A 27,721-nucleotide genomic window follows, 5' to 3' on the forward strand; every position below is an offset into this window, starting at 1 on the left:
GTAGGGCCGGGATTCTCTTCCACATTTCCACTAAGCAGTAACTTGGTGCGGATGATACCGCCGACGGCGCGGTAACGCGCGCCCCAAGACCGACGAATATAACACCGTGTCCCAGCGAGGCGCGGCTGGTCCTGGTGCTGTGTGATGCCGCAAGCCTGGCGCCGCAATGTTCCCCAGGTGGCGAACGTTGCTGGCGCTCGGCTTCCCCCGGCAATGCGGGGCGCTGCGCCTTGGTGCCGCGATGGGGTGGCCGGTTTCACCAAGGGGTGGGTTTTTCCACCACCGAAACCCACATAATCTGCCCTAGCGCGGCAGATGTGCGCAAATGCATTTCCTCCTTCCTTCTTAGGCCAGCGGAAACGGGTCGTAAAATTGCACGGGGAAGAAGAAAAACCGGAGGAAGGTATTTGGATTTACTCGCCGGCCCAACGAATGCTTCCAGCTGCGCGGTTGCTTTCGCGACCCCAACGCCTGCGGCCAACACCCGCCCCCGCCCCACCCGCGCCACCTTTCCGGCGAAGGTTCATGCGACCCCGCCGCGGAAGGCGCGAGCGGTCACACAACACCGGCGGGAAAGGGGTCCGAAGACACCTGCTTCAGGGGTGGGGGGCGTTTTTCTGCGGGCAGCAAACAGGGCGTCGTGTTCGCGTTTCGGGGTTGTATGCCCGGGGCTGGGGGTTTCGGCTTGCGCGGGCCGAGCAGGGTTCCGCAGCCTCCCTTTCTGCGAGGGGCCGGGGTTCTTTTCCACATTTCCGCTAAGCAGCAGCTTAGTGCAGGGGATGCTGCTGATGGCGCGGCGGCGTGCGCCACAAGACCGAAAAGGACAACGCCGTGTCGAATCAAGGCGTGGCGGGACCCGGGTCCCATGTCCGCCCCCCGGCTGGGGGCAGCTGGCCGTTGCGGCGCGGGAAGTTGCAAGCGGGGCCGGCCCTTCCTTGGAGTGATTGGCGTCAATGTGGGCTGATTGTCTTTCCGTGGCCTCTCTGGTGGAAGCCTTTTTTGTTTGTGGCTGTCGTTTGCGTTGTTCGTTTGGATGCAGTGCGATTTTTTTAAATTTGTCTATTTTTTTTTTTGGTACCTTTATGCTGTTTATATGGCAACGTTCGGAAATGATTGTCTCTTCTTTTGGAATCTTAGTGGGNTTTTTTTTTTGGTACCTTTATGCTGTTTATATGGCAACGTTCGGAAATGATTGTCTCTTCTTTTGGAATCTTAGTGGGGGGCACTGAAAGCGCTCCGTATTTGTCAATTTTTTGCATGGGTGTTTACAAGGGATTGTCGTTTTATGATACCATTCGATGGGTTTTGTAAATGCATTGATCGTTGTCAACGTCTTTCCTTTCCTCCTGCTGGCACTTTTTTGGGGGAAAAAGTAGTGAACTAGATACAGTGCCATGGAGTCTGAGCAGAAATACAATCCAACAACAGACGACGTACTAAGCGTTTTGCGACTTCTTCATGATAATGGTATTAGCGTTCAAAATTCAAGAAAAGCGTATGAAGAGCTACAACAATACCAGGCAAATCCAAATTTCTGCATTTTGCTATCCTTCGTGTTCAGTGCAGAGAATTGCCCTATTCAAACCTTGCAACCAGTTGGTTCCTGGATTCAGTATAGACGACTTGCAGGTATTACGTTAAAAAACAACCTGGAAAGGTCTGAATACGCTCTGGGTGAGGTAGCTGTGAAGGAGGCTGCCCGGGGTGCTTTGTCTGTGCTAGGTAATCCGACAGATGTTCGCATTGCTCGTGTGGCAGCCCAAATTGTTGTTAAGATAACGGCCCTTACCTCCTTTGATTGGTGGCAAGCTTGTGGGATGGGAAACCTTCCAAACTTGCTTCTCAATGAGTTATTCAGGGCAGGAGAACTAAAAACTTTGTCAGCTCTTTACACACTTCAGTACCTTGTAGAAGATCTTCCAAAGGAAGTGGGTGCTGCGGGTAAGGATATAATTGAACAGGTTGTGACGCTGGCATTGGATCAAAATGCACATTTGAGCATGCGTAAGGCTGCTTTTCGAATGTGTTCTAATATGTATGAGCACGCAGAGCTTCTTGATTGGAATGTGGAGGGACTCTCACCTTTACAGAATGGGCTAGTAGGTGCAAGTGGGACATTTACTGGTGCCTGTACTGCAATTTTAGAACAAGGATGTGGATGTGATATTGCACTAATGATTGAAGTATTACGCTCGTGTGTTATGATGCTTGAGTACTTGGATTATTTCACGCCTCTTTCAGATGCAGATATGGCCAGACTTGTCCATTGGTGGATTCGCAATACGATAGATCTTGTTTCATCAAGAAGCATCACAAGTGAGTACGATGTTCAACTTAAAACTGCCGCAATGGATTTGTTGACCGCGACCCTGTCATTTTATGACAGGGTGGGTGGTGAGGGGCCTATATGCCTCCTTGTTGAACCAATTCTCCAATCACTACCGAATCTTGTACCGGTCCTAGTGCAGTTTGTTCCTATGTCACAGGAGGAGATAAATAGCATTTTGTCGACCGATGACTATCGAATGCGCGGTGCAACTGCAGTAAATTATCATATCAGTGAGGAACGTAAAGACATATCTGAGGATACATTTTTTGATGAAGACCGTGGGGCTGCGACATTGCGCGCATCAACATTACGGTGCATTGACGCTTTGTGTGTTTTTTCAAGTGAAAAGGTTTTTCCACATCTGATCGAACAGGTTCGAATTTTATGGGATGGAGATAGTCAACTCAAAGAAGCAGCGATTGTGTTGATTGGAACTATGGCCAATGGTTGCTATACTGAAATTGAACAGATACTTCCAACTGTTGTGGAACAACTTATCAGCGCTGTTACATCTCCATCAGAAAACATATTTGTGGTCAGTATTGCCCTTTGGGCCTTGTCGCGAATGTTGGAGTGGGCTTATGCACGCGATGATGGGATTTTGTCTAATATTGTGGCGGCTTTTATAGCACAAACACAGAATACTAGTAGACGTGTTCAACAAGCGGCAGTATCTTCTCTGAACACAGCCTTCATTACGGGTCATAACATGGATGCGTTAACGAAGCTCGCTGGTAGTTACTCTGGATTGGCAACGGCGGTCGTTGCATGTTTACCCAATTATTGTGATGCAAACCTGTCCCTTCTGTGTGATTTGGCTTTGCGGTTGATTGCTGTTTCAGAGAATATTTCTGCGGCTTCGAGCATTGTTACCGTGTTTGAAAATAATCGAACTGAGCGTGCCAAGTCTTTTGAGAAGACATATGTTGACAATTACATCAACGAATTACCCAATATCCACGTGGACAAGGATATATTTTCGATTGATCGTGTTATTGTGGGTTACCTGTCACGCTTTCCGAATCCAGAGACTTCGGTGAAATTTCTTGAATCATGGCATATGACCTTAAAAGATGCTGTTGAGAGAAATGTGAGCGACGACACCGACTTGTTGTACAACATCATGTACACTTGCTGCAACTTCGCGACCACAACTACATCTGCCACACTCGCCGAATGGGCAAGCCAAACACAAGGTTCTCTTGCAGGATTGGCTTATCACCTCCTTGTTAGATCACCCCAGCAGACCGTGAAATCAGCAGCTGTTGAACTTCTTATTCGCCTACTGAATAATATTGGGGGTGCTGCGTTTCCAAATGGGATGAGTGAAAATTTGATGGAAAAACTTGCTTCTTCTATGCGTGAAGTTGATGATCCGTCCAACAAATTAGAACTGGTACGTTTGATCACGCTAATGGTTGAAGTATATTCTTCGGAATTTCCTAGCAGCGCTTCTGCCGCGTTTTCTGCCGCAGTAGACGCACTTCGTAGCGACGCTTATGGTGATTCTCTATTGTTGTTTGCCCGCATGGCGTTCGAAATATGTCGTGCACTCGGTGTCATGCCAAATCTTGTAAGGCAATCACGTCCCGATGTTGTGGCTCGAATTATGGCTCAGACGGAGAATACATACGAAAAGTCAGTAGCAACAATACAGCTGATAGATGCACTTTTGTCGGCTGAAGAGGTTGCTCTCGCCATGCTACCTGATGCCATGCGTCTCGTTTATAGTTGGCAGCAGGCGGCGTGTGACTTTCCAGGTACACAAGAAAAACTCAAATCCTTGTTGTTGTTTTACAACAGCAGACAGGGTGAGCAGCTCAAAGAGCACATAAATGCTCTAAACCCCAATTTTCGCGAAATGTTATTGTTGGCATACGGTATGAATTGACGACAGCTACTGAAGCCCGAATTTAATGAGGAACTGTTGCTGTGTATCCCACGAGACGCAAAAGCACACAACATTTCAAGGGAAACCCGAAAAAAAAAATTCGAGGAATTGAAAAGGTATGAGAAATATGTGCTGATGTCTAACGTATGAGGTCCCTTCTCTAACGTTGAAAGTGACATGACTAGAAAAAAGAAAGTGATTCTTTCCTCCAGTCTCCTGTGTTAGGTGGCCATCACATATATAGTTTTGAAGGGGGGTTTCTCTGAGAAAAAAAAGGAAAATAAAGAGAAAAAGATGCGGCGGTTTTTGGGCCCGGTCGAAGCTGTATTGAGGCATCGCACGCTATCATTGCGCTTCAAATCATCGCCGGGGATGAGAATCTCAACCGTTATTATTCCACGAGAACTCTTCGGGCAAAGGCGCAACTATCATAACTACCCTCAGCCCACTGCATACCCACCTCCACCTTATCCGCCTCAATCACAGCAGCAGCCACAAGGCCCTCCCTACAATTATCAAGGATTTTCCCAGTCTTCACCCGTATTTTATGATCAGCGAGGAGCCTCTTCAAGCCACCTGGGGGCTGTCATTCCTGATTTGGGAACCAAAGAACGGCCATTAGTTGTCATTTCTGCACCCCAAAAAACGTCATGGGCCACACGAATCTGGTTGCTTTTACTCCTTGGAATTGGCTTGTCTTGCATTTTGAACCTTATTGATGAAATCAGTGCGAAAATGCAGGAAAGTAATGCATCACCAAAGGCATCGGGTCTTGCCCGTGGCCCAATTGCCGGAATGTTCAGAGCTTCCGATATCTCACCTGTTGACTTGAGTGATATTGACGTTACCTTCGACTCTATTCGAGGCTGTGATGAAGCAAAGAAGGAACTTGAAGAAATTGTCGAGTTTCTCAAAGACCCTGAAAAGTTTCATTCTTTGGGAGGCCGCCTTCCAAGAGGTGCTCTTTTGGTCGGCCCCCCTGGGTGTGGAAAGACAATGCTCGCAAAGGCCATTGCAAAAGAAGCGGGGGTGAGTTTTTTCTACGCCACAGGAAGTGAATTTGATGAGATGTTTGTTGGTGTTGGTTCACGTCGCGTCCGAGATTTGTTTGGAGCCGCGAAAGCACACTCCCCAGCACTTATTTTTATTGATGAAATCGATGCATTAGGCGGTAAGCGATCGCGAAGCGATCACGCGTACTCACGCATGACATTGAACCAGCTTCTGGCAGAGATGGACGGATTTAGTTCGAAAGAATCCGTTATTGTTCTTGCAGCTACGAACACTCCAGACGCCTTGGATAAAGCCCTAACCCGTCCTGGTCGTTTTGACACAACAGTATCTGTGGATCCTCCAGACATGAAGGGACGCGCAGAAGTACTTCAAGTCTATCTAGACAAGGTGAAAACGGATTCTTCTGTTAAAGCACAGGATATCGCTCGAGGAACTACGGGTTTTACCGGAGCTGAACTAAGCAACTTGGTCAACATTTCAGCAATTCGAGCTGCGATACTCAACAAAAATGCCATAACAATGGAGGATGTTGAATATGCAAGGGATCGGGTTATGATGGGTGCGGAAAGCAATAAGGTTGTCCCTGAGGAGGAGCGACGGGTGACAGCGTATCATGAAGGTGGCCATGCTTTGGCAGCACTTCTTCTGGAAAGTGAGGGCGCAGATCCTGTACATAAGGCAACTATCGTCCCTCGAGGCAATGGCATCATGGGACTTGTGCAACAGTTGCCTAAGAAGGATAAGTACAGCCAAAGTAAAAGGCAGTGTTTGGCTCGATTGAAGGTTTGCCTTGCAGGTAGGGTAGGGGAAGAGATCTTGCTAGGAGTGCGTGATGTAACCACAGGAGCTAGCTCAGATTTTCACCAGGCGACACAGATGGCGCGTAATATGGTAAGACGCTTTGGCTTTAGCGATGAACTGGGGTTTGTTGACTATGAGTCTTTGGATACACCAGAAGGTGCATATATGTCGGACGAAACAAAACGAAGGATAGAAAAGGAGGTTTCTTCACTTTTGCAAGAGTCGTATAAGGAAATCAGGGAGATGCTACTCAGTCATCGTCAGGAGCTTGATTCCATGGCGCAACACCTTCTACAACACGAAACTCTATCAGGTGATGAACTTAAAAAAATTTTAAATGGTGAGATGCTACCGGCCAAGGTCAAGCAAGAGAACGTACAGCCCCCACCCCCGCAGAGACCACCAAAAGGTTCAGACGCAATAAAAGGAGGACGCCGCCCCGTGACAATATCTTAGCAGAGTTCCCGGCACTTTTAGGCACCGGATCACCATGCTTTTTTTTCTATTACAAACGAAGGCTTGTTTCGTTGTTTGATATATTCCTAGCAGAAAAGCCATTACCTTGGAAGGAATATATCTTTCTCTCTCTCTCTCTCTCTATATATATATATATATATATACATACATATATACATATGTATATATGTATATAAGCCGAAAGAAAACAAAACAAAAAAGAAAGTGACAAAGCGAGGCAAAGCCAGGGGCACTCTCACAACTATTTTGTGATCCCCCAACATTGTCCGAAGAGGAGAAAAAAGAAAAAAGAGAGAGACAAATGCCCATGACACAACTCAAAATTGAGGTGCTTCTTTTCTCTGCACGTTCTCATCCTGTTTATTTGACTTTTGCCTGGAAATTAATTTTTTTTTATATTTTATTTGTGGTGAACAAGGGCTGCCTTCGATTATCTTAGAAGCGAGTGAAGGGAGACAAAAAAAAGTAAAGCTTCAGTAAACAAGGCATGCGTCGTGTTCCTTCGCAGACGTCATTCCCCAATGTTATTGGGGTACCGCTGAACTTTGCGCATCATCGATGCCCCTCGGCTGGTGCGTTTTGCGTGCAAACTCGTCATTCTATTGGACCGTCCCGTGACAAACAGCGTAACCAACCGAACGCAGACCCTACAACTGGGAACCAAATATCGATCGTAGAGCCACCAGATCTAACACAACACATTCGTTTTGGCATGAATAATTTGGAACACTTGACGCTTCCAGAGGTTCCGGAAGAGCGCCGTAGTCGTACTGATGTTGAAAAGGATCGTGAGATGCAAGAACGGTTCGGGAAGTACGGCCCTGGTGAGCGGCTGACAAAGAACTCACAACAAACACGGCGTGACATGTTGCAGGAGCAGCAGGATGTTGATGGGCTTCCATGGGAAGTGCGATGGAGGAAGTCGCTCGTACCGACCTCCGAGGAAATTATTCAGGATATTAGAGATCGCTTTGACCTCTACATTCAGGATCCCATTGAGCGAGAACAAGAATGGTACTTGCATTGGAAGGATCGGTCTTTTAAGATTCAAAAGGATCGTATGATTTGGCCTCAAGGATACACAGATTACCTTGATCATTACGACGAACACGGTAGAAGACGAGTTCTCCCTTCTGATCAGCGTTGGTCTGACACATCGTGGAAACACTTGGCTGATACCAAGTACAAGGACCGCATGTGGCTTATTGAGGGAGAGGAACGGAAGGCCGTCCATCAAAGCCTTCGTGAAGATCGCGTACTCATGGAAGAGGAGGAACAGCGGCAACTGGAGATGGGAAACGTGTATAATGGCATTCTCTCCGGTGTGGTTGATCTTGATCCCGAGCAAACGTATCAGGCCCTCTCGGGTACCGCAGATCCCCTCGAAGTTGCCCGAACAAAAATGAAGATTCAGGCATACGGCGCCCAACAAGCGCTTCAGAGCGGTAAACCAAAAAATTTGCAACAGATTGATCCCATTTCTGGTTTTCCAAAGGCTGATATGGAGCCACTACCAACAGGCATAACTGTGGAACAGGGTGCGTCCATTGCTGCACAGGCAAACATCCAAAATGAGATGCTGGAGCAAACAGCGGACATGGCAAGACAAGGTGGAGAGGATCCAGTTCCGGCTCTCATGAAGGCACACCATACCACATCCAAACAGCATGGTGACCGCCCTATACTACGCTCACTAGTAGAAGGAAAAATTAAAGAGATCAAGCGGCTTCAGAAATCATATACGGCGCCTTCGTTGGACAGCATGGAAGAGGTATTGGAGAAGATTGAGAATACCACAGTAGCACTTGAGAATAGGCAGAAGGAGGAGGATGAAGAACTGCTTGTTAAAGATTCTAGTTCTATGGGTTCAGGGCATGTCGTGCCAAAGCAACCCCGCAGGAATAAGGAGAAAAATGAAGAGGAAGGTGGTGCCCCTTCGGGTTTTATTCAAGTGAAGAAACGCCCACTTGATAAGGAGCCAGATGTTCCGAAAGACCTCTACCAAATTCCACAGAGCCGTGAGATGGAGACCATGCCGGAGTGGTATCGCGAAACTCTTGTCGAGACGGAGCCACTGATTCAGTCGTACGGCTTGACACATGATCCATTGGAAATGCAAGTGAAGACAGCGAAGATTGAGTACTACCAACCACCCCAACTGACGGAGGAGAGGCGCATTACGAATGATGACGCCATCAGTGGTGTCTCATCCTTTGACGAGGTGAAGATGCACAAGTTGCGGTCACTTCCAGAGTTGGTGGAGGGGTACAAACCCCTCCCTCTATACAGAGAGATAACAAAGGACGATGAACAGACAAAGAGCACTACTGCATCCAAGCAACCAGCAAAGAGGCAAAAGAAGTCTGAGCAGCTGCGCAAAGAGCGGCAAGAACGACTGCGCAAGGCAAAAATGCAGTATGACCCCGACATCCTTCTCCCCTCCTTACCATGGGAGACAGACTCCATCACCGACCCATACCGCGGTGTTGCGAAAGAGGACGCAGTTGACTTCAACAAGGCAGATATGGAAAAGACTTGGCGGGCCTACCGTGGAACATTTCAGCAGAGCATTACAGAATTCGGCAATCTCACACAAGTGACAACAGAAGACAAGTGCGAACGTATGCTGATGGACACAATGGAGCGCTTCCGCCGTGGTGAAGTGGGTGAGCACCCGCAGATACCCGAAGAGCACGAGGCCATCTTCCGACTGATATTCGAGGCCCACACGAAACACTTTCTTGCCGACTTCTACAAGTTCAAGGGAAATCGTGTGACAGAAGCAAACACGACGAAAGCAGAAGCGGATGAAATTTTGCGACGTGCCTCCGCTAAGTGCAAGTTGCTCGGGCCAAGCTTCATGAATTTCATACAGGAAATGACGTCTCTGGAACTCGAATCTGTCCGCAAGAATCCTGCCCAGCGTTACGCCATTATGATTCGAGACAGGAAGTATGAACCATTAGGAAAACCTTTTATGAACTGGATCAGCAACGAACTCAGTGAATTCATTCTAACTGATTTTCAAAGCGTGGAGCAGCTCGAGACGAGTCTGGAGTTCCTGAAGAAACACGTCATTGACGCCAGGTTCAAGTGTCCGATGCGCGTGGAGGGCGTGAGGGACTCCGCACGCGATTCCGCTGTTGAGGCTTTCTTCCAATGGTGTCGTGGCGCGCTCTGCTTTTACGCAGGTAAGCAGATGCAACGGCTGTACATTGACTTCGCTGACACACGCTTTCGTACACGGGCAGAGGAACTATTTGAGGATTCTATTGAATGGTTTTCCAATTATGCCAAAGCCGCAAATGGCATTGTGCAGATTCCCATCCCTGACGTTGACCCTCCATATGAGTACGATGAGAAGGACTTCCTTGACGGCGAGAATGCCATCTACGCTGAGATCTCCGGTCATTTGGACAAGGCAGAGGGACTTTGGCACTCTGGAACATCGAAACGATGGTATCCAGTGACAGACGAAACGGAGTATATGTGGTACAACGAGCGCCGTGGCCGCCTGACACTCGCGCTGGACATTTCCGACCGATGCCTGGAGAACGTAAATAAGAAGACACACCCTTCCATCCATCCGTTCCCAGAGCGTGCTCGCCCGTTTCTGGAAGGGGCTCCGCTGACGCAAGAAACAGCAGAACATTTATGGCTGCGCTACATGGGAGACTTGTACCATGAGCACAGTGAATTTATGTTTCGGCAAGGACGTTTCCAGACAGGACGTTCCTACCGTGAAAAATGCCTAAATTTTTACCACATGGCTGTGCGCATAGCGCGTGAGCGACTCCCCCCGTCGTGGAAAGCCCCCTTGTTGACCGAGGCAAAGTACCTTATGCGGGTCTACGAGCCTGGAATAGATCTGGAGCGGCACCTGCAGGAAGTAGAAGTAGTGGTGGACAAACTGTTCGCGGAGAAGGAACCACCGCACTGGTTGGAGCCTTTTTCCGAGCTGCCGTACCGTCTTGCAGTAGTACACGCTAACCTGCCTGCGTTTGGTGAATACATCACGGCCAAAGTGAACGCCCGTATCAAAACGAAGCCATCGAATGATTTGCTTCTGAAAAACATGGAGCAGCGTGCACACGGTGGCTCCTACCTTCCTGAGTTGGAGGAATACTTCGCTGCTGTAAACGAAATTTCAGATGAGGTGTTCCGCAAAAAAATCCTACGTTGGCGGGCATTGGAGTACGAGGGGTCCGACCCGTACCTCTTTTGGACACACCTTTACTTCGCATTCCGTGTTCATCCCCAAAATGCCGAGGAGGTAGGCAAGATGTGGGACATGTACGAACCAGCCTACCTATACATCTACACCCAGGGCGCACTCGCTTCCCGCAATCGTGGCCAGAAGTTAATAAACGATGCTTTGCGACGTGTATGTCAGATTCTTCTTAAAGGGGACAAGGGGCAGAAGGAGGTTCTTCTGCGAGAGTTGACGAACGTTCGGGAGAAGTTGGCACATCTTATCGATCGGCGTGAGTTGGATCGCACTATCCGTGCACTTGAAGCCCACCTGGCCGACCCATCACATGGAACATTTACGTATGGCTCATCGCTTCTGTATCGCGAAGCTGTGAGGCATGAACGTATCGCAAGGAATCCAAATCTCCGATCAGCCCTTGCTGCGCGAGATTATGCTGAGTTACAAAAGCGCCGAGAGTCTCTTCGTGCACACGAGTCAACTCTGAATCCTCAACAGGCTGCAGCACTCCAAGAGCAGCAAGCCTCTTCCTCTTCTTTACATGAGGAGCCTCTCGGAACACAGCCAGACCTCTCCACCAAGGAGATGTTTGAAGGGAGGTGATCGTACAGCTGTGTCTGCTGTATGTCTGCTGATACGTCGAAGGCTTAAAGGACTGTCTTTCTTGCGTATGTTAACCCCTTGTTTCACAGGGCGTTTTTCTTTAGTGGAGTGAAGAGCTTTTTTTTTAGCTCTGTGTATTTCCTCTGTAAAGAAACAAAAAGGTTTTTATCCATGAAGGTTCAGATGCTCTTCATTCGTCCTTTTTCTTTGGGGGGGGGGGGGNGGGGGGGGGGGGTTATTCTTGCTGAGGTTGTGCTTAACTGGGCAAAGCCCAAGCTGGAAAGGGATTTACACCTGCACACAAACATACAAAGAAAGAAAGATATGATGCGCCACATGATCATGCCTATCAACCTCATGCTGCTGCTGCTGCTGCTAGGAATGGTGCTTCAGCCAGCAGATGCTCACATGGAGGATGCGTACGGTGCCGATGCTGGTGAACTGTTGCCGCAGGTTTCTGTAGGCATTCTCCAGCGTGCCCCTTCGTGCACAGATGCGCAGCGCATTCCCTCCGGCGCGCATGTAACCGTCGACCTGCGGCTCTTTACTGACTTTGGAAAGGGAAACAGGAAAGAAGTGCTGTACCGCACGGACAAAATTGTTAGCGATATAGGGAGTGCCGCATCGCTGCCCGGTCTAGAGTTTGGGCTGCTTGGCGCCTGTGTTGGCGAGANGACAAAATTGTTAGCGATATAGGGAGTGCCGCATCGCTGCCCGGTCTAGAGTTTGGGCTGCTTGGCGCCTGTGTTGGCGAGACGCGCACCATCCGCATCCCTGCCCCGCTGGGCTTCGGTGCGGAGGGTAACGCGAAACTGAACGTACCGCCCGACACCCCGCTGCGCGCCACTGTTGTGGTCAAGTCCTTCCGTGTGCCGTCGGAGGCGGAGGCGGAGGCGTTTGCAATGGATGAGGACTTTGGAAGCCCGATGTCGCCAGCTGAGGCGGAGGAAGGTGTTGCCTTTGCAGAGGAAGTCGTGCAGCTGGACGACACTTCCTTTGACGCGGAGATGAAGGGCAAGCATGCCTTTGTTCTGCTACATGCGCCATGGTGCCACGCGTGCATATCGTTCAAACCAGTGTTCAACACAGTGGCAAAGACGTGCGCGGGGCAGAAGGACATCATGGTGGTGGCGGTGGATGCGACGGCCAACAGCATGCTTGCCGAAAGGTTCGGCGTGGAGGCCTTCCCCACGATTCTTCTTCTCAAAGCAACGGGCGAAATAGCTCCATACGAGGATGAGCGGACAACAGAAGGGGTGATATCGTTCCTGAATGGGCAGCTCCGGAAAAACATTGCCGCGCTGTAAAGCAAAAAAAAAAGTGCTAGGATATGGGGGAAGAGAACTTTCCGCTTGCGGAATAGGCTACCGAAGGTTTGCTATCTCTGCTTTGTAATGAAGGTAATATGTGCGCGCGTGAGGCGATATTTGATTTCTATTATTATTTGAAGCAGAGGTGCCGTTGCTCTTCCCGCCTCTTTGCCACATCCACCATGTGCCGCGAAAAAACGCTGGGCTTGACACCCCCTCGTTTGTATAGTTTTCGGTTATATATATATATATATATATAGTGTGTGTGTGTGTGTGTGCTTCTGTGTGGATATATTGGTGCACCACTGCTTCTTTTGTAACGCCTTCTGTGGCTGTCTACCTAACACATAAGCTTTCTCATAGGGGACCAAGCGAGGCAATGACAAGCGAAGCGGCAGAGCAGCACGAGGAGTTTCTACAGGAGGTAGGAGCTGGCATCGATGCTCACACGTCGAGAATGCGTGAGGGTATCTTGCAGATGCTAACACTCTATCTCAAGCAGCAGCAGATAATCATCCGAGAGTCGTTGCGAGCTGAAGCGGAATGTCGTGAGCGTGCGATATTGGACGAGAAGAGGGAGGTCGAGGTCGAGCTTAACAGTGCACGAAATGATATACAAAAACAAAAAACAATTATACGAAACTTGGTCCTGATGCTAGGCGATGCACACCAGCGGCTGTGGTGGCAGCGACGATTTCGTGATTGGGTCTCGTGGCTGCTGAAGAAACGGCAACGACGGCAACTCGACTGGACTCTGAAGCGCTCAGGAAACATACTGCGAACATACCACTTGTACGCGCAGTGGCGTCTGTTCGCCGCGGCGCGCCGGCAGCAGCGGCTAGCACTGGCAGAGCAGTCGCAGTGGAAGCTCCGGGAGGCCGAGTTGCTGGCGCAAGTAGAGGCGCTGAAAGAGAGAGCAGAGGAGGAGCGACGACGCAGCGACTGCCTGGAGGAGAAAATGAAGGCGGCCTTTGTTCGTGGTGTTTGTGCGCTGAACAAGGAGGCGGTGCAGGTGCTGCGCGGCACACAGGAGACGGAGGACGTAGAGGAACCAAGAGCAACGCCCTCCCGTCTCTTTGACGCCCGCTCGACACGTCTCCAGTCGACACGCGCAAGCCACACGCCGAGTACCACAGCTCGATTTGACATCCTCCAGGGCCAAGCATCATCATCAGCAGCAGCAGCAGCAGAAGCAACAACTCCGACAGCGGCAACAGGAACAGCAACAACGGCAGCTCCATTGGGGGGTCGAATGATTCAACAGCGTCAGGGAATGGGGCGGCAGGAGCACCAGCAGATGTGTCCGCTACATCACGTCCCAACACCTGGGCCGCCGTGCCACATCTGCTACGCCCCCGACACGTGCACGTACAACACGAGGCCAGTGCCCCACCAGCCCTTTGTGGTCTCTGTAGACCCATCTGCAGTGCGCAGCTATGGCACCACGCCAGCTTCCCAGCGTCCTCCACACATCAGTCGAACGGCTGTGAAAACGGGACGTTCGCGTGCTGCGTTCTGAGTGTGTTCCCCTCCCCTTCCTGTCCCCCCAACCACTCACACATACACACACGCGCATTCAGAACGCAGATGCGCACGCGGCACCCAAATACATCATAACAAATGGTGTCCGAGAAAGGAGTAAACATCACCCTTAGAGCCATGTGTATCAATAAAAGAGACGGCCTTTCACTGTATATCACACACGGACACACTTTAGATTTGTGTCGCTGTTTTGTTTTGGTTTGTTTGTTGTTGCGCCACGGCAACAGGCGATGGGAGGCGAGTTCCTAGAGGATGAATACGCAAAAAAAGAAAATGATACCGTCAGTATTGCACTCGTATACGTGTACATGTAGTGAATCTAAATACACCAAAAATCATACGATCACCTTTAGGGACATATTTCCCTCCTCTCTACACGGCGGCCGCCACGCTATGTTGTTGCTACTGCGGAACCCTTTTATTTTGCTTGCTGTTTCACTTTTCTTTTCTGTCTGCAGTGTGTCCGATGGGGCGGCACCTGAGTCGTGCCGTTGTGGCACAGGTCATAGACGCGCTGAATGTTCAGCGAAAGACTGCCCTGCTTTCACTGCCGTTCGAAGCGTCTTGGGTGACGGCCACCACCACCGAGTCTTCTAGTGGTGGTAGTGCATCATCATTATCGAGACTGCTCAACGGTCCACTTGACACTGAAAGGGAGGTGCTGCCGTTTGTGCGTGACGCGGTGCTGCGTGCTGTTGAACGGACTCCGCGAGGTCGTGACAGTAAGCTGATGCCCGAGGAGCATGAAGTCGGCGCACTCATGGAGGGCCGCCGTCTGGTAGGTCTTAACCTCACCTGCTCACGTCTTTCTGCCGATCTTAACCGTAGTGACCTCACCGGTGCTGACTTCACAGACGCATTCGCAAGCCACAGCACCTTCAACCTGGCTCGCATGCAGCGGTGTAGTCTGGCAGGTGCGCAGCTCCACTCATGTACGTTCCTAGCGACGGACGCAGTGGGCGTCGATGCACGACGGTGCCGCTTTTCTCACTGTGTGTTTTGCCGCACTGACATGACTGACTGGGACGTCCGCGGGGCAACTTTCTATCGCTGTGCCTTCACCATGAGCGACATGAGCGGTTGGCTGTACGACGGTGCGACGATGGTGGTGGAACCGGTTGATTGGAGTCGTTGCCGACGCCTCAACTGGCGAGCGGCGGCAGGTTGCAGCGTGCGAGAGTGCAATGTGGTGAGGAAGAATACCAGTTGTAGTAGTAGTAGCAGCAGCAGCTGTCTCTCACTGGGGCCACGCGATTGCTCGCCGTCACGCGGTTGATCCAGTCTGGGACGCCACCCGGACACTTTTATCTATGTGTTTGCCTCTCATCTCTGTTTTTACAGCACGGCTTGAAGTGCGCCTCCAGCGTGGGCCCGAGTCTCATTTCTTCTTTTCAACTTGGCCCTTGAATTTGTCTTCTTGTTTTGAAACAAAAGAATCAAACAAAAAAAAGAGGAAGCGATCATCATCATGAACCTCGAGAACTTCATTCGTACACTTTCAATGATGTACACAGCCCATGACAATGAAACGCGCCGTACTGCTACAATGGAAATCATGCGAGCGGAGGATCAAATGAGTCCAGACGAAGTGCTGCGCATTGGAGTTGAGCTGTTTAGAGTGACGGATTATGGGGCTGCAGTGCAAGCGTATGGTGCGGTGCTTTTGAGGCGTGCCCTTGTGTCTGGCCGTATCGGTGCCAGTGCGGTGCCGTACAACGAGATTATGATGTGGTACTTTAACGAACCGACTTTAGGTCGTCTCCTGTGCGGGGACCTTGTAGATCTCATCACAGAGTGTATTGTGCACGAATGGCCTGACAGATGTCCGGACCTTATGAATCAGGTGTGCCCACCACAGGCGGGTCTGTCTCAGCAGCCGCGCAAGGTTCGCCTGTTGTGCTTGCTCGTCTCACGCTGCATGGAGCCGCATCTCGGTAAAGTCCCTGTGCAACGCATGAAGAAACTGAAGAACGCCATGACAGAGTGCGGCAGGAGGATCCTGGTGGAGGTCATCCAGGCACTTTTTGACATGTACACGGCGGCAGGAGGTGAAGGTAGTCGCTGCTGCGCAGAAGGAACATCGGAATCCGTCGTGGACTGTCTAACAATCGTTGTGAACTTGGCCCCTTCCCTCAAGGTGTCGCAGTGGTGGGAAGTGGGATTGGGCAATGCACTGTCGGTGCTGGTGCACTGGCAGCCCATGGCCCATGAGGCACTCGCTGCAACGACAGCCCTCCTGCGCTGTGACGTATTGTCATCAGGGACAGTGAGCCCAGAGCTCTCAGTGCTTCTCGGCGCAGCTCTCGGTTCTGTGGATGTGTGTTTGGCGGAGCGGAGCTACGGAACTCTTGATGAAATAGCGGATCTTTTACATGAAATGCCGGATAAATTAATTCAATCCGTAGCAGCACCAGTTAGCCAAGCGTGCCTTGTTATGTTGGCGGTTCCAAGCATATCCCTTGCCAGTACGGTGTGTAGTGTGCTGAAGCGCCTAGGCGATGACGGCTTCTCGCACTTCAACCCCTTAGACTTTATGGCACGTATTGCTGTGCTGGTGCCAAAGAACAAATGTCGCCCCGAGACTGGTACCGACCGCGAAGGGGTCCTCTTGTCAGAGCAGCAGTTTGGATCCGCTGAACTTTTTGAACGAGGCTTCGCAGAGTTCCGCAGTCTTGTAGGAGGTCTGCTGTCGACGTTGGCGCGCATCTACCCTGTTGTCGCTAACCAGTTTATCACACAACTCCTTACAACACTCTGCGACGGAAGAGGCGTATTGGGGGATCCGCGGACATCGTCAGGATTCGTGACACAGCAAAGCAACACATTTTGTCAGTGGGAGGCGTCTCAATTCCTGATTGACCACCTCTCCGAGTCGTTCAAGTACTCCTCCGACTATGTGGGGCAGGCAATAGAGGCACTGGTAGAGCATCAGACTGAAGACATGGTTCTCTGCCCCGTATTTCTCAACATGCTCTCATACTTCTGGAACTGCAGGGACGACGTGGCGCAGAGTGTCTGGGAGAGAACCCTCAACATCATCTTCTCATGCCTTGACCGCAAGAACTACGACAGAAATGACATTGATGTCATGTCTGCACGCAAACGTGCGGTCACACTTCTCGTTAATGCCTGCAGCCAACACGCGGTGAGACTGTCATACTTTTGCGATCCCTTCATGAGGCGCATGGAGCGGCTGCTGATGCTGCCGTCCACAACAGCACAGGAACGGACGCTGCTGTACGAGGCCACTGCTGCGCTCACCTCCGCGCTCCCCCCTGAGGAGGGGGAGCGGCGTCTGCAATCCATCTTCAGCCCCATTCTGAAGATGCTGGAGCGGCGTGTGGATAGCATGACTCAGGGGGAGTTTAACAACATCATCATCGGGGACACGCAAGACTACCGCGACGAGCGCAACATGATCCGCGACGGTGTGACCGTCGTGGCCGGTGTCCTGCGGCGCTGCAAGACATCACCATACATCGTGGAGTCCTCCACAGCGCTGGCGCCATACATTATGCGGCTGCTGGAATTCATTCACGGCATTCGCGTGGAGGAGCTGCCGCCCGCCTACGCCGGTATCCTCGACATGGGCATCGACGAGCGCGAGCAGTATTTGCCAGGCCATTCACGGCGCAGCGCACACCCTAGAGGCGCGGTCCAGAGGGCTCGTCAAACACTATTGGAAATGCGCATGTCGCTTTATCAGGTTGTCGGCGGGCTGAGTGCGTTCCTCCCCGCCGAGGCCTTGCGTGGGATATTGAGAATGCTCGGGGTGTCGGTCCAGTTTCTGCCCACGTATGCCGTGCGTTCGCTGATGCTGCAGTGCCTCTTCCCCATCGGCAGCGCCCACCCCGAACTCCTCGCCGATATCCTTCTACCATGTGTCGCTGTCTTCGAGCGTCGGGTCGCCTGCCGCAACGCAAAACCTGAGGATGACGTCATTAATACCAGGCAGCTTTTCTACTACTCCAAGGACGTCTTTACGTTTATCCGGCGGCACATCGTTGAGCGGAAGCTGCTGGAGGGAGACATACAGTTGGTGCAGAGCGTGGTTTTAGTGGCGCTGAGCGTGCTCGAGAGCGGCGCCAACACGCATGAAGCCTCCCGATTCATCTTCACAACACTTGACGGCGCCTCCTGCGTCGGCGACGGGACGGCGGCGCAGTTGGACCAATTAGCGGTACATACCTTTGGTCGCATGCTGGACTTCGTCACGTGCGCAGATGATACCATCTTGCCCTTGAAGGACAGGGAACGCCTAGTAACCACCCTCGCTGACAATTACCTGGACCACTTCCCAAAGTACGTCACGGCTCTTCAGACACGGTTCTCGCAGACGCAGATCGACGAACTGCATGCACACTTGGCAATTTCGACACGTTTTGATGTAAAACGTCGACACTTCAAGGAGTTCTTGCTGCGCCCGCCGGGAGAGGTGCTGGGTGCGAAGTAAACTGCTAAGAGGAATGAGAGTAAAAACACTTCACGAGAGCAGAAGCACAAGCGGATTTCACAAGGTCGTTCGGGGTCGAGCGCCCCAGTACTACGATTGATGACTCTACTGCTAGCATTCACTTTTTTCTTATTCGCAGGCTGCGTTCTTATATCTGGCGGTGTGTTTCAGTACTTTATATATATATATATATATATAATGTTGTTGTGCCACACAAATGGGGTTCCCTGCGTGAGCACTCCGTTACACAGTGCACACGAGATAGCATCCGTATGTGTGCTATTGCGTCCTTGCATCAACCCAGCTGCGCGGTTTAGCGTCACTGAAAAGATCGCCCAGGCTCCTGTAGAATGTGGACTGGTCCCCCCGCTTCGCCTTGATCTGATGCATACACCTTGGTGTTGGCACCGCTGCCATCCCATTAACGGTGCCACCAACAACAACAAAAAAGAAAACGAAGGAAAGGGGGATGACTGCTGTGCTGAAGAGAGAGGTTGCAACTGGCTTCTCCCTATGGGGCCATGCGGGCACGCCGAAACAGACATATACACATACACATGTACCGGCATATGCTACCCCTTTGTCTTTCTCTCTCTCTCTGTTTGCATCGCAACCTGCGATTAAGAGGAATCACAAGCGTTCTAAGCTATAAAAAAAACACAAAACCTCAGGGGAAGCAAGTAAAGAAATAATAAATATCACCAACCCCTAAAAACCAACAAGGCTAATAACAGCAGGAAGGAAATGTTCCGCCGACGTGTAGCTCACCAGCTGGTCAGCGCTGTGGCAGCCCTGCGCCTCCTCACCATCACGCCAATTCCGATGCCGGCACTGTCGCCTACGATGGAGAAGGGCAAGATCACGGAGTGGTCCAAGAAGGTCGGTGACTCTATTGCCACCGGCGATACGTGGTGCAAGGTCGAAACTGACAAGGCTGTTGTATCGTATGATAACGCGACGGAGGAGGGTTTCCTTGGTCGTATCCTGGTGCAGGAGGGCCAGGAGGTCACCGTCGGCGAGCCCGTCTGCCTCCTCGTCGATGAGGCGGAGGGCGCCAACTCCGACGAGGTGAAGAACTGGAAGCCCGAGGGGGCTGCACCGGCAGAAGAGCAGCAGGCACCGGCTGCCTCCACGTCGGCGGCACCATCTGCTACTGGTTCTGCTCCTTCTGCTTCTTCCACCAGCGGCGGACGCGTGAAGGCGTCGCCGCTCGCCCGCAAGACGGCACAGGAGCTTAACGTGTCGCTTGACAGCATCAACGGCACCGGTGGCGGTGTTGGCCGCATTGTGAAGAAGGATGTCGAGGTGGCGGCAGCTAGCGGCGGGAAAAAGGCACCGGCCGCAGCAGCAGCGAAGCCGAAGGAGGCCGTAGCAGCAGCAGCAGCGAAGCCGAAGGAGGCCGTAGCAGCAGCGGCGGCGAAGCCCGCCCCACCGGTCAATGAGAACTACACCGATATCCCCGTCACCAATATGCGCGCGACGATCGCGAAGCGCCTGACACAGTCCAAGAATACTGAAATCCCGCACTACTACCTCTTTGAGGAGTGCTCTGCGGACAATATGGTGGCACTCATTCAACAGTTGAACGCCAAGGGAGACGGCAAATACAAGATCACTGTGAATGACTACATCATCAAGGCTGTGGCACGGGCTAACATGCTGGTGCCGGAAGCAAACTCCTCGTGGCAGGGCAGCGTAATTCGGCGGTACAACACTGTCGACGTGAGCGTGGCCGTGGCGACGCCAACAGGCCTTATCACCCCCATCATCAAAAACGCGCAAGCGCGGGGACTAGCAGACATCTCCACAGAGATGAAGAGCCTCGCCAAGAAGGCACGCGAAGGCACGCTGCAGCCCAATGAGTTCTTGGGCGGGACGGTGTCAGTGTCGAACCTTGGCGCCTCCGGCATTCCTGGCTTCACGGCGATCATCAACCCGCCGCAGTCCCTCATCGTCGCCGTCGGCTCAGCGAAGCCGCGGCCGAAGATGACGCTCAACAGCGAGACGGGTAAGTACGAGGTGGGCCCGGAAGCGGAGATGGCTGTGAAGTTCACCATGTCCTTCGATCATCGCGTCATTGACGGCGCCGTCGGTGCGGAGTGGTGCAAGCACTTCAAGGACGCCATCGAGAACCCGCTCTCGCTCATGTTGTGACGGCGCTGCTCTTGCCGCCTGGGGAAGGGGGGCGGATACACCGTACGCCCTTTAAAAAAATGTTGAGAGAGAGAGAGAGAGATGAACAATGCAAAACCAAGCGGTCATTTTTAATACGAGGGAAGCCACAAAAAACAAAAAAGAAGGCAACACAAAAAAAAGGATAAAGCAAGGCGAAAAAAAAAAACGGAACACACTAAGGGTACAGCCTGGGCAAATGTGAAAAACACGGGGAGAGAAAGAGAGGCGGCGCTACAGCCAGAAGGGGGGGAGGGGCGGGAAGGAAGAACCCGAAGCACGGGCGGAATGAAGGATGCAGCTGTGCGCTTACGACCACGCCACGAGTTCGCCGTCCCACTCCTTTGTGCTCACTTGTTTTTTTTTTTAAAGTTATTGTTGTTGTTGTTCCCCCGTGGGGTGCGGCTGCGTTGTGTGCAGTTGGAGACGAGGCAAAAGAGGCGGGAGGGGGGGAATGGTTGTGCGTTCCCTTCAAAACGCCAGAAGCCCAAGGACAGGAAGCAAAAGACGAAAAAAAAAAGGGGTGGGGGGTGGGCGGGCAAAGAACACACAGTCGAATAACAGCAGCGGCGTAAAGCAAAACAAGAGAAAAAAAACAAGCCCTGGCGGATGAGGTGTGGATGGGGGGATCCGTCACAAGACGGCGCAAACACGTCCCGTCGCTCTCGCTCCTCCACTCGCCCGCGATTTACACACACGCACACGCACGCACGCCTGGCGTGGTCGCAGCAGTGAGTGGTGGTGTGGACGGTGGTTGGACGAAAGCAAAAAAGATGGTTGAGAGATGATGAATGTGGGAAAGGGGGGGGCCCTGCGAGGACGCTCCTTTTGATTTGCCGCTCGCCTCCCTCTCCGGAGCAAAACAGGTGAGCCCAAAGGAACGGTTCTGTCATGAAAAAACAACAACCAAGAATGCACTGAAAGAGTATGCAACGCCAGGAGCCAAAAGGGAGAAAATAAGAGATGACAGTGTATATCTGTGACATGTATGACCCGGCAACAAGGGTGACAATAGCCACTGACGCTGCTTGCTGAGCCTGGGAGTGCTTTGATTACTCATTCTGTCTCTTATTTCTTTCTTATTGGACGCATCACAAACATTCGTGTGTCGCTCGCAACAAAAACAACAACAGGTGAAGTATGGCATCGAAGGGGAAGCAGCTGTCGGTGCTCATTGCGGGTGCGACGGGAAACACCGGCAGCGAGCTCGTCTCACGTCTTGTGTCGCACCCTGACGTGGCGCGCGTGGTGGCACTGTCGCGGTATCCGATCCCCGTCAATCGCTGGCGCACAAAATTCCCGCACATCCACACTGGCGACGCCCTCCACTGCCTCTCCGTTGTATCAGTCGATTGGAACAAAATCGTTGCAGATGCCGCCCACGTACCCGCGTCATACGTGCGGGAGGGGCGGTGGTACAGCAGCCCTGAGACCAGCCCGAGTCTGTGGGACACATGGAACAAGATGCGAGGATCGGCATCAGGGCTGCGCTTCGCCAGTCCGACGGGCATCAACGGCAGCGATGTGACGGCAATGATGAAGAAAGCTTCAGAAGCCACACCACCACTTGGCAGGGCGGGCAAGATAATCGGCCGAAACGATGGTTCATTCCTCTCCTCCAGTAGTAGTAGTCGCAGTAATGGTGACATCAGCAGCAGCAGCAGCAGCAGTGGCTGTGCGATGGGGTACGTGAAGGTGATTGGTGATCCATCGGTGAATGACGACGCGCAGAATGGGTTTCTCAATGCGCTTCTGCAGAACACATTCTACAAGTCCGTCTTCAGCGGGCATCACGTTGCAATCAACTGCCTGGGATCGAAAAAGTTCTTCATGGGGTCGGAGGTGCATGCGGTGGATCATCAGTACGCCATCGCCTTCGCCAAGATGGTGCGTGTGTTCAACTGCATGGTCCACGCAGAGCCGCTGGAGGAAGAGGAGGAGATCCTCATGGAGCGCCACTCGAAGCAGATGGACAGTGTGCTCTGGGGAGAGATATACGCGGCATGCTACGGACGCGTGGCGCCCGCGTGGTTCCACACAAACGCCGAGGCGGGGAAGACTGGAAGCCGTGAGACTGGCGCCAGTGACACGAGCGCGCGGCCTCCATGGCCCGAGCAGCAGCTGAGCCGCGGCGGGGAGGCCACGCTGCAGCAGTTCACGCAGGTTAGCGTTATGGGAAGCAGCATGTGGAGTCCTTTGCCGTACTTTCGCGCCCATGCTGAGAGCGACGAGGAGCTTCTCACGCTATTCAACCGCAACACGCAGGACATAAGCCGCAACTTCCTCCACAAGACTGAACTGGACGGTGAGGACGGTGACGACGGAGAGACGGTGACGCAGCAGCGCGCAGAGTTACTGCTGCGCCGTGACGTGGTGAAGCTGTGGGATAACTCGCACGTCACCATCTGGCGCCCTGGCCCGCTGCAGCGTGGTGACCAGCGGCTTGTGGAGCGAATGCTTGGCGTGTTCGTTGCACAGATCGATGTGCGGTGCTTCGCGGAGGTGATTGTTGATGACATCATTGCGTCCGTCGAGGATGACCGCGGGTTTGGCGAGGTGGGCTCCGTCAAGGTCGTCGGCGGCAATAGTGTGGCGGTGCGCGTGAAGATGAAGAAGCTAGAGATGGAGCTCAACAGGCGCGGCATCCACACGTCCGCCACAGCCGCTCGCCCCGAAGGAACGACGCAGAACGTGTAACTGCCGCAGATGTATGCTGATTTCTACTGATGCTCACTTTTTTTTTATTATTGTTATAAAATTATCTCTCGTTTGCGTATATAATTGACGCATGCCATTTGTCTATTGCTTCCCTGTGTGGCTTGCTCCGTCGGAGGGCAAAAAAAAAAATAACAAACAAAATATGAGGTCGGCATCGCGAAGGCGGTGAAGGTAACAAGTAAATGTGCGGTCTACATATCTCTTCACTGCTCCTCCCACCCTTTGTTTCTCTATGTGGCTTGCTGCAAGATCCACGCCCTCCCATATGGCGGGCAGCGGCAATGCGCAGGTGGAAATGGATCCGACACGGATCGCAGACGGCGATGTGTTGGAGCGGGAGCATGTGCTGAAAGTGTACGACGCCATAGCGACACACTTCTCGTCGACGCGGTACAAGGCGTGGCCCAAGGTACAGGCCTTCATTGAGTCCCTCCCGAAGTACAGCATGGTGGCCGACGTCGGCTGTGGCAATGGCAAGTACTTTGCGTGTGCACAGCGACGCCGAACGGTGCCGCTAGCGAACAGCAACAAAAACAGAGATGACATTAACGGTGTGGAAGCCATGGTGGAAAGTAACGAAACAGAAGAGGCGTGCCGGTATGTCGTCGGCATCGACTCCAGTGAAGGGCTTCTGCGCCTGGCACAAAAACAGCAGCAGCAGACGACATCACCTACAGAGCCGTCGTGTGCAACCTTCATTCCTCGCACAGATCTTCTTCGCGCCGACGGTCGCAGTACTGCTTTTCGGAGTGGCATCTTCGACGCTGTCATCAGCATAGCAGTCATTCACCACTTTGCCACACACGCAAGACGGTTAGAGGCGGTGCGGGAGTTACTTCGTCTCGTGCGGCCCGACGGCCTCGTGCTAATCAGTGTGTGGGCAAAGGAGCAGCCCAAGAAGCGCTCACGAAACGACGCGGCGGATGTCTTTATCCGCTGGGAGATGCACGAAAAACACGACAAAGACAAGCGCGTGTACCACCGCTACTACCACCTGTTTGCGAGGGGTGAGCTGGAGCGGCTCGCAGAGGAGGCGGGCGCGGTGGTGAGGGACTCGTACTACGACAAGGAGAATTGGTGCGTCGTTCTCGGGTTGGCGGCGCCGCCCCACAGCGTGTAAGAGATGTGTCTTGCTTGTATGGCTGAGCTGCTGCACATGTGTAGAAAAAGTGACGCTGCATATCCTTATCCTCGCACCCTACCTTTTTTTCCCCCACTACTTCTTACCCATTTACTCATTCTTCCTTTCACGAACTAACCGACTTGCAAAGTAGCCCAAAGACTTTGATGCGGAGGGACGGCCTTGCGGGAGAGCCGCAGAGGGCAATGCGCGTGGCGCCCGTGTGGCTGCAGCGCACCGCCGATGCCATCGCAGCGCGAAACGGTGTGATTCTGACGGACTGCATCGCGCAGGCAGAGGAGGGCCAGGCCGCCCAAGTGACAAGCGCCGCCGTGCTGGCGAACATCGAAGCAGCAGTGGACCACCTTCGCTGTGTGCTCGCAGAGCGGGTGGAAGGGTCGCGAGAGTTGCGCCGCAGCGAGTCGGCAGCAGCGGCTGCCAAAGATGCGAAGGAGCGGCAGTTGTACGTTGAGGTGGTGGTGCGGGTCGCCACCACTGGCGCGCTTGCACAGTACCAGCGCGCTGAGGCCTGCAATGGGCAGGAGGATGGTATTAGTAATGGATGTGGCAGCAGCGGAAATGATAACAACAACAATAACAAAAGCGATGGCAGCAAACCACCACAGCAGTACTTTGATACGCTCGCACGCGGCCTCCTACACGTCTTTGAAGCGTTTCAAGAGGTACACTCGATGAGTCGCAGCCACTATCCCCCCTACCGGCGAGGAGGCAGCACTGTTGGCACCGTCGGCTGGGACACGCTACTCTTGCTGCACTTTGTTCATTGCATCCCCCGCGCCGCGCGGAAGGCCAGTGAGAAAGTGATTGATGAGGCTACCGGTATGATTGTACGGAGCTGGCGGAAATTGTTGCTCTCCCTACAAGTCGAGGATCCGCGGGAGTCGCCCGAGCACTCCCGTCGCCGCGGCGCCCTGGCGGTCTGCAACGGCCTGCTGAGCATCCTCTTCCATCGCTACAACAACCATCAGTGCCGCATCCTCGTCAACTCCGTGGCACAATCCGAGAAGGTGGCCGAGAGCACCAACGACTGGGGCAAGTCCATCCTGCGGCCAGCGCAGCACATGACGGCGGAGGTTGTAACGTTCTGCTACTACAAGGGCCGCATTATGTTGTACGACCGTCACTTCGCTGAGGCCCACGAGGCGCTGCGGGAGGCGTACCATCTCCTCCCACCACCAGGTGAAGGCACGGAGGTACAGCAGCGCAACAAGCAGCGCGTGCGATTCTATCTGACAGTGGCTGGCGTCGCCCACGGCAAGGTGGTCCCGGCGGAGATCCTGCAGACAGATGACCTCATCGCCCACGTCTTCGCACCCATAATTGCCGCTCTGCAGCGCGGTGACCCACATGCCTTCACCACCGCCGTCGACACGTTCTCTATGCTCCTCCGCAAGCGCGGGGTGTATTTCATCCTTCAGCGAGCAAAACTCTTCTGCTTTTTTGTCTTGCTGGCACGCACACATGCCGCACTGGGGAACTGCAGCGAAGTCGACAACAGCCGTGTCCCACTCGCCGTACTTACGGCGGCGTACACGCACGTCGTGGAGGAGGGCAGAGCAGCCAGTGCACAGGCTAACCAGGCGCAACCGTATCCGAAGAAACAGAAGCGACAACGAGCAGAGGAAGACGCCGAGGGGGCATCCACAATGACAGATGATGAAATGACGTGGTGGACGGCAAAACTTATTGCCTGTGGGCTTGTGCGCGGCTATATCTCCTACGAGCACAAGACCATTGTGCTCTCCCGCCAGTGCCCCTTCCCCACGTTAGCAACAGAAGCATGACGGATAGTTCCGGCAGGTATTTACAAACACGAAGGACATGCGTGTGACACGCAACCTCATCTCTTCACTTCCCCGAACAACCTAATATTGTACCCTTGGCGGCTTCTTGCCACTGCCTCAACTTTCACATACAATGGTACAGAAAACAGCCGTTTAAACAGCTTTGGTCCTCTTCTTATCTCGACGAGAAGCAAAGAATACAAAATACAATCTACACAAATGCGTGCTAGAATATAATTCACAACATCTTTCTATAAACAGTCAGAATGACCCCAGAACAACCTCTGCTTCGCTCGCCCCGCTCATTCCGTAAGCGTGCTGGCGATGAACGGCGGAAGGAAGAACTGCACGGCTTGCCGACCTTGGTGCACGATGATGCGCATGAGAACAAGCATATGTCCGAGGGAACCCCATACATGGGGCCCAGATGAGAGTATCACTCAAGTCCTTGAAAGCTGAGCTGCGCCTTTTATCCCCTGTGTTACCTGATGAGTCAAAAACGACCAATAATCCGACGCATTGGGCACTGCCCGTGCATGGTGGAGAATTCATTGCAATTTGCTACAGTTGACTCTTTTTTTGCGGTTGAAGAGCTCTGTTTTTTTCGTAGGTTGGACTTACTGGAATTCTGGTTTTTGTTGTCTGAAAGTTGTGCCGTTTGTTGTCTTCGTATGTTTTGTTTGTTTTGGGTGAAAGTGATCTTCCGTAAGGGAGGTGACGAAAGGGACGAAAGTATGGCTACGTCGTGGACGCTGAAAAGGTGGGGGGAGATGTATGGGGTGCCTGAGTCGGCGTATGAGGTGGCAGCTGGAGTCCGCTCAGTAGAGGCTGTTCTATACCATAACCCTGTTGCCGGTCCGCTATGCGGACTTGCAGTGTTACTCAGCTCGCATATTTTTCTCACCGAAGGCGCAAGTGGTCGNGCCTTTCCACGCGAGCAAACTTCCCCCTGTGTCTGTGCCTGCGACACATGATGCACACCAAACACATCGTACTGGAAGGGCTTAAGCCCATTCCATCCGATCCCACATGAGTGAGCTTTGTTAAGCGTCATCCGCTGATGCCCACCTCCCCTCTTGTCTCAGATTGCATTACCTCCACTTCGCTCGCCCCGCTCATTCCGTAAGCGTGCTGGCGATGAACGGCGGAAGGAAGAACTGCACGGCTTGCCGACCTTGGTGCACGATGATGCGCATGAGAACAAGCATATGTCCGAGGGAACCCCATACATGGGGCCCAGATGAGAGTATCACTCAAGTCCTTGAAAGCTGAGCTG

General features: G+C 52.6%; 15 protein-coding genes across 15 annotated transcripts; all 15 read left to right on the forward strand.

Annotated features, from left to right (window-relative positions):
• Positions 1-661: 661 nt before the first annotated feature.
• On the forward strand, positions 662-964 carry DQ04_01471000 (hypothetical protein; the record flags this gene model as incomplete). The annotated part of the gene is made up of 1 exon (XM_009310766.1): positions 662-964. The coding sequence occupies one exon, from the start codon at positions 662-664 to the stop codon at positions 962-964; it is 303 nt and encodes a 100-aa protein (XP_009309041.1).
• Positions 965-1,394: 430 nt separating this feature from the next.
• DQ04_01471010 (transportin2-like protein) lies at positions 1,395-4,220 on the forward strand (the record flags this gene model as incomplete). The annotated part of the gene is made up of 1 exon (XM_009310767.1): positions 1,395-4,220. The coding sequence occupies one exon, from the start codon at positions 1,395-1,397 to the stop codon at positions 4,218-4,220; it is 2,826 nt and encodes a 941-aa protein (XP_009309042.1).
• Positions 4,221-5,015: 795 nt separating this feature from the next.
• Positions 5,016-6,491, forward strand: DQ04_01471020 (mitochondrial ATP-dependent zinc metallopeptidase; the record flags this gene model as incomplete). Its single annotated transcript, XM_009310768.1, has 1 exon — positions 5,016-6,491. The coding sequence occupies one exon, from the start codon at positions 5,016-5,018 to the stop codon at positions 6,489-6,491; it is 1,476 nt and encodes a 491-aa protein (XP_009309043.1).
• A 508-nt stretch (positions 6,492-6,999) lies between these two features.
• On the forward strand, positions 7,000-11,325 carry DQ04_01471030 (hypothetical protein; the record flags this gene model as incomplete). Its single annotated transcript, XM_009310769.1, has 1 exon — positions 7,000-11,325. One exon carries the CDS (start codon positions 7,000-7,002, stop codon positions 11,323-11,325), a length of 4,326 nt encoding a protein of 1,441 aa, XP_009309044.1.
• A 324-nt stretch (positions 11,326-11,649) lies between these two features.
• DQ04_01471040 (hypothetical protein) lies at positions 11,650-12,021 on the forward strand (the record flags this gene model as incomplete). Its single annotated transcript, XM_009310770.1, has 1 exon — positions 11,650-12,021. The coding sequence occupies one exon, from the start codon at positions 11,650-11,652 to the stop codon at positions 12,019-12,021; it is 372 nt and encodes a 123-aa protein (XP_009309045.1).
• Positions 12,022-12,227: 206 nt separating this feature from the next.
• DQ04_01471050 (putative protein disulfide isomerase) lies at positions 12,228-12,632 on the forward strand (the record flags this gene model as incomplete). The annotated part of the gene is made up of 1 exon (XM_009310771.1): positions 12,228-12,632. One exon carries the CDS (start codon positions 12,228-12,230, stop codon positions 12,630-12,632), a length of 405 nt encoding a protein of 134 aa, XP_009309046.1.
• Positions 12,633-13,014: 382 nt separating this feature from the next.
• DQ04_01471060 (hypothetical protein) lies at positions 13,015-14,154 on the forward strand (the record flags this gene model as incomplete). The annotated part of the gene is made up of 1 exon (XM_009310772.1): positions 13,015-14,154. The coding sequence occupies one exon, from the start codon at positions 13,015-13,017 to the stop codon at positions 14,152-14,154; it is 1,140 nt and encodes a 379-aa protein (XP_009309047.1).
• A 489-nt stretch (positions 14,155-14,643) lies between these two features.
• DQ04_01471070 (hypothetical protein) lies at positions 14,644-15,453 on the forward strand (the record flags this gene model as incomplete). The annotated part of the gene is made up of 1 exon (XM_009310773.1): positions 14,644-15,453. One exon carries the CDS (start codon positions 14,644-14,646, stop codon positions 15,451-15,453), a length of 810 nt encoding a protein of 269 aa, XP_009309048.1.
• A 192-nt stretch (positions 15,454-15,645) lies between these two features.
• On the forward strand, positions 15,646-18,630 carry DQ04_01471080 (hypothetical protein; the record flags this gene model as incomplete). Its single annotated transcript, XM_009310774.1, has 1 exon — positions 15,646-18,630. The coding sequence occupies one exon, from the start codon at positions 15,646-15,648 to the stop codon at positions 18,628-18,630; it is 2,985 nt and encodes a 994-aa protein (XP_009309049.1).
• Positions 18,631-18,828: 198 nt separating this feature from the next.
• DQ04_01471090 (hypothetical protein) lies at positions 18,829-19,254 on the forward strand (the record flags this gene model as incomplete). Its single annotated transcript, XM_009310775.1, has 1 exon — positions 18,829-19,254. One exon carries the CDS (start codon positions 18,829-18,831, stop codon positions 19,252-19,254), a length of 426 nt encoding a protein of 141 aa, XP_009309050.1.
• Positions 19,255-19,374: 120 nt separating this feature from the next.
• On the forward strand, positions 19,375-20,784 carry DQ04_01471100 (dihydrolipoamide acetyltransferase precursor; the record flags this gene model as incomplete). The annotated part of the gene is made up of 1 exon (XM_009310776.1): positions 19,375-20,784. One exon carries the CDS (start codon positions 19,375-19,377, stop codon positions 20,782-20,784), a length of 1,410 nt encoding a protein of 469 aa, XP_009309051.1.
• Positions 20,785-21,942: 1,158 nt separating this feature from the next.
• On the forward strand, positions 21,943-23,499 carry DQ04_01471110 (hypothetical protein; the record flags this gene model as incomplete). Its single annotated transcript, XM_009310777.1, has 1 exon — positions 21,943-23,499. One exon carries the CDS (start codon positions 21,943-21,945, stop codon positions 23,497-23,499), a length of 1,557 nt encoding a protein of 518 aa, XP_009309052.1.
• A 286-nt stretch (positions 23,500-23,785) lies between these two features.
• Positions 23,786-24,640, forward strand: DQ04_01471120 (tRNA methyltransferase; the record flags this gene model as incomplete). The annotated part of the gene is made up of 1 exon (XM_009310778.1): positions 23,786-24,640. The coding sequence occupies one exon, from the start codon at positions 23,786-23,788 to the stop codon at positions 24,638-24,640; it is 855 nt and encodes a 284-aa protein (XP_009309053.1).
• A 167-nt stretch (positions 24,641-24,807) lies between these two features.
• Positions 24,808-26,445, forward strand: DQ04_01471130 (COP9 signalosome complex subunit 12; the record flags this gene model as incomplete). Its single annotated transcript, XM_009310779.1, has 1 exon — positions 24,808-26,445. The coding sequence occupies one exon, from the start codon at positions 24,808-24,810 to the stop codon at positions 26,443-26,445; it is 1,638 nt and encodes a 545-aa protein (XP_009309054.1).
• Positions 26,446-27,116: 671 nt separating this feature from the next.
• DQ04_01471140 (hypothetical protein) lies at positions 27,117-27,419 on the forward strand (the record flags this gene model as incomplete). The annotated part of the gene is made up of 1 exon (XM_009310780.1): positions 27,117-27,419. The coding sequence occupies one exon, from the start codon at positions 27,117-27,119 to the stop codon at positions 27,417-27,419; it is 303 nt and encodes a 100-aa protein (XP_009309055.1).
• Between the last annotated feature and the right edge of the window lie 302 nt (positions 27,420-27,721).

The sequence above is a fragment of the Trypanosoma grayi genome, assembly GCF_000691245.1.
Source record: "Trypanosoma grayi strain ANR4 Tgr_147_V1, whole genome shotgun sequence".
Classification (NCBI taxonomy): Eukaryota; Euglenozoa; class Kinetoplastea; order Trypanosomatida; family Trypanosomatidae; genus Trypanosoma; species Trypanosoma grayi.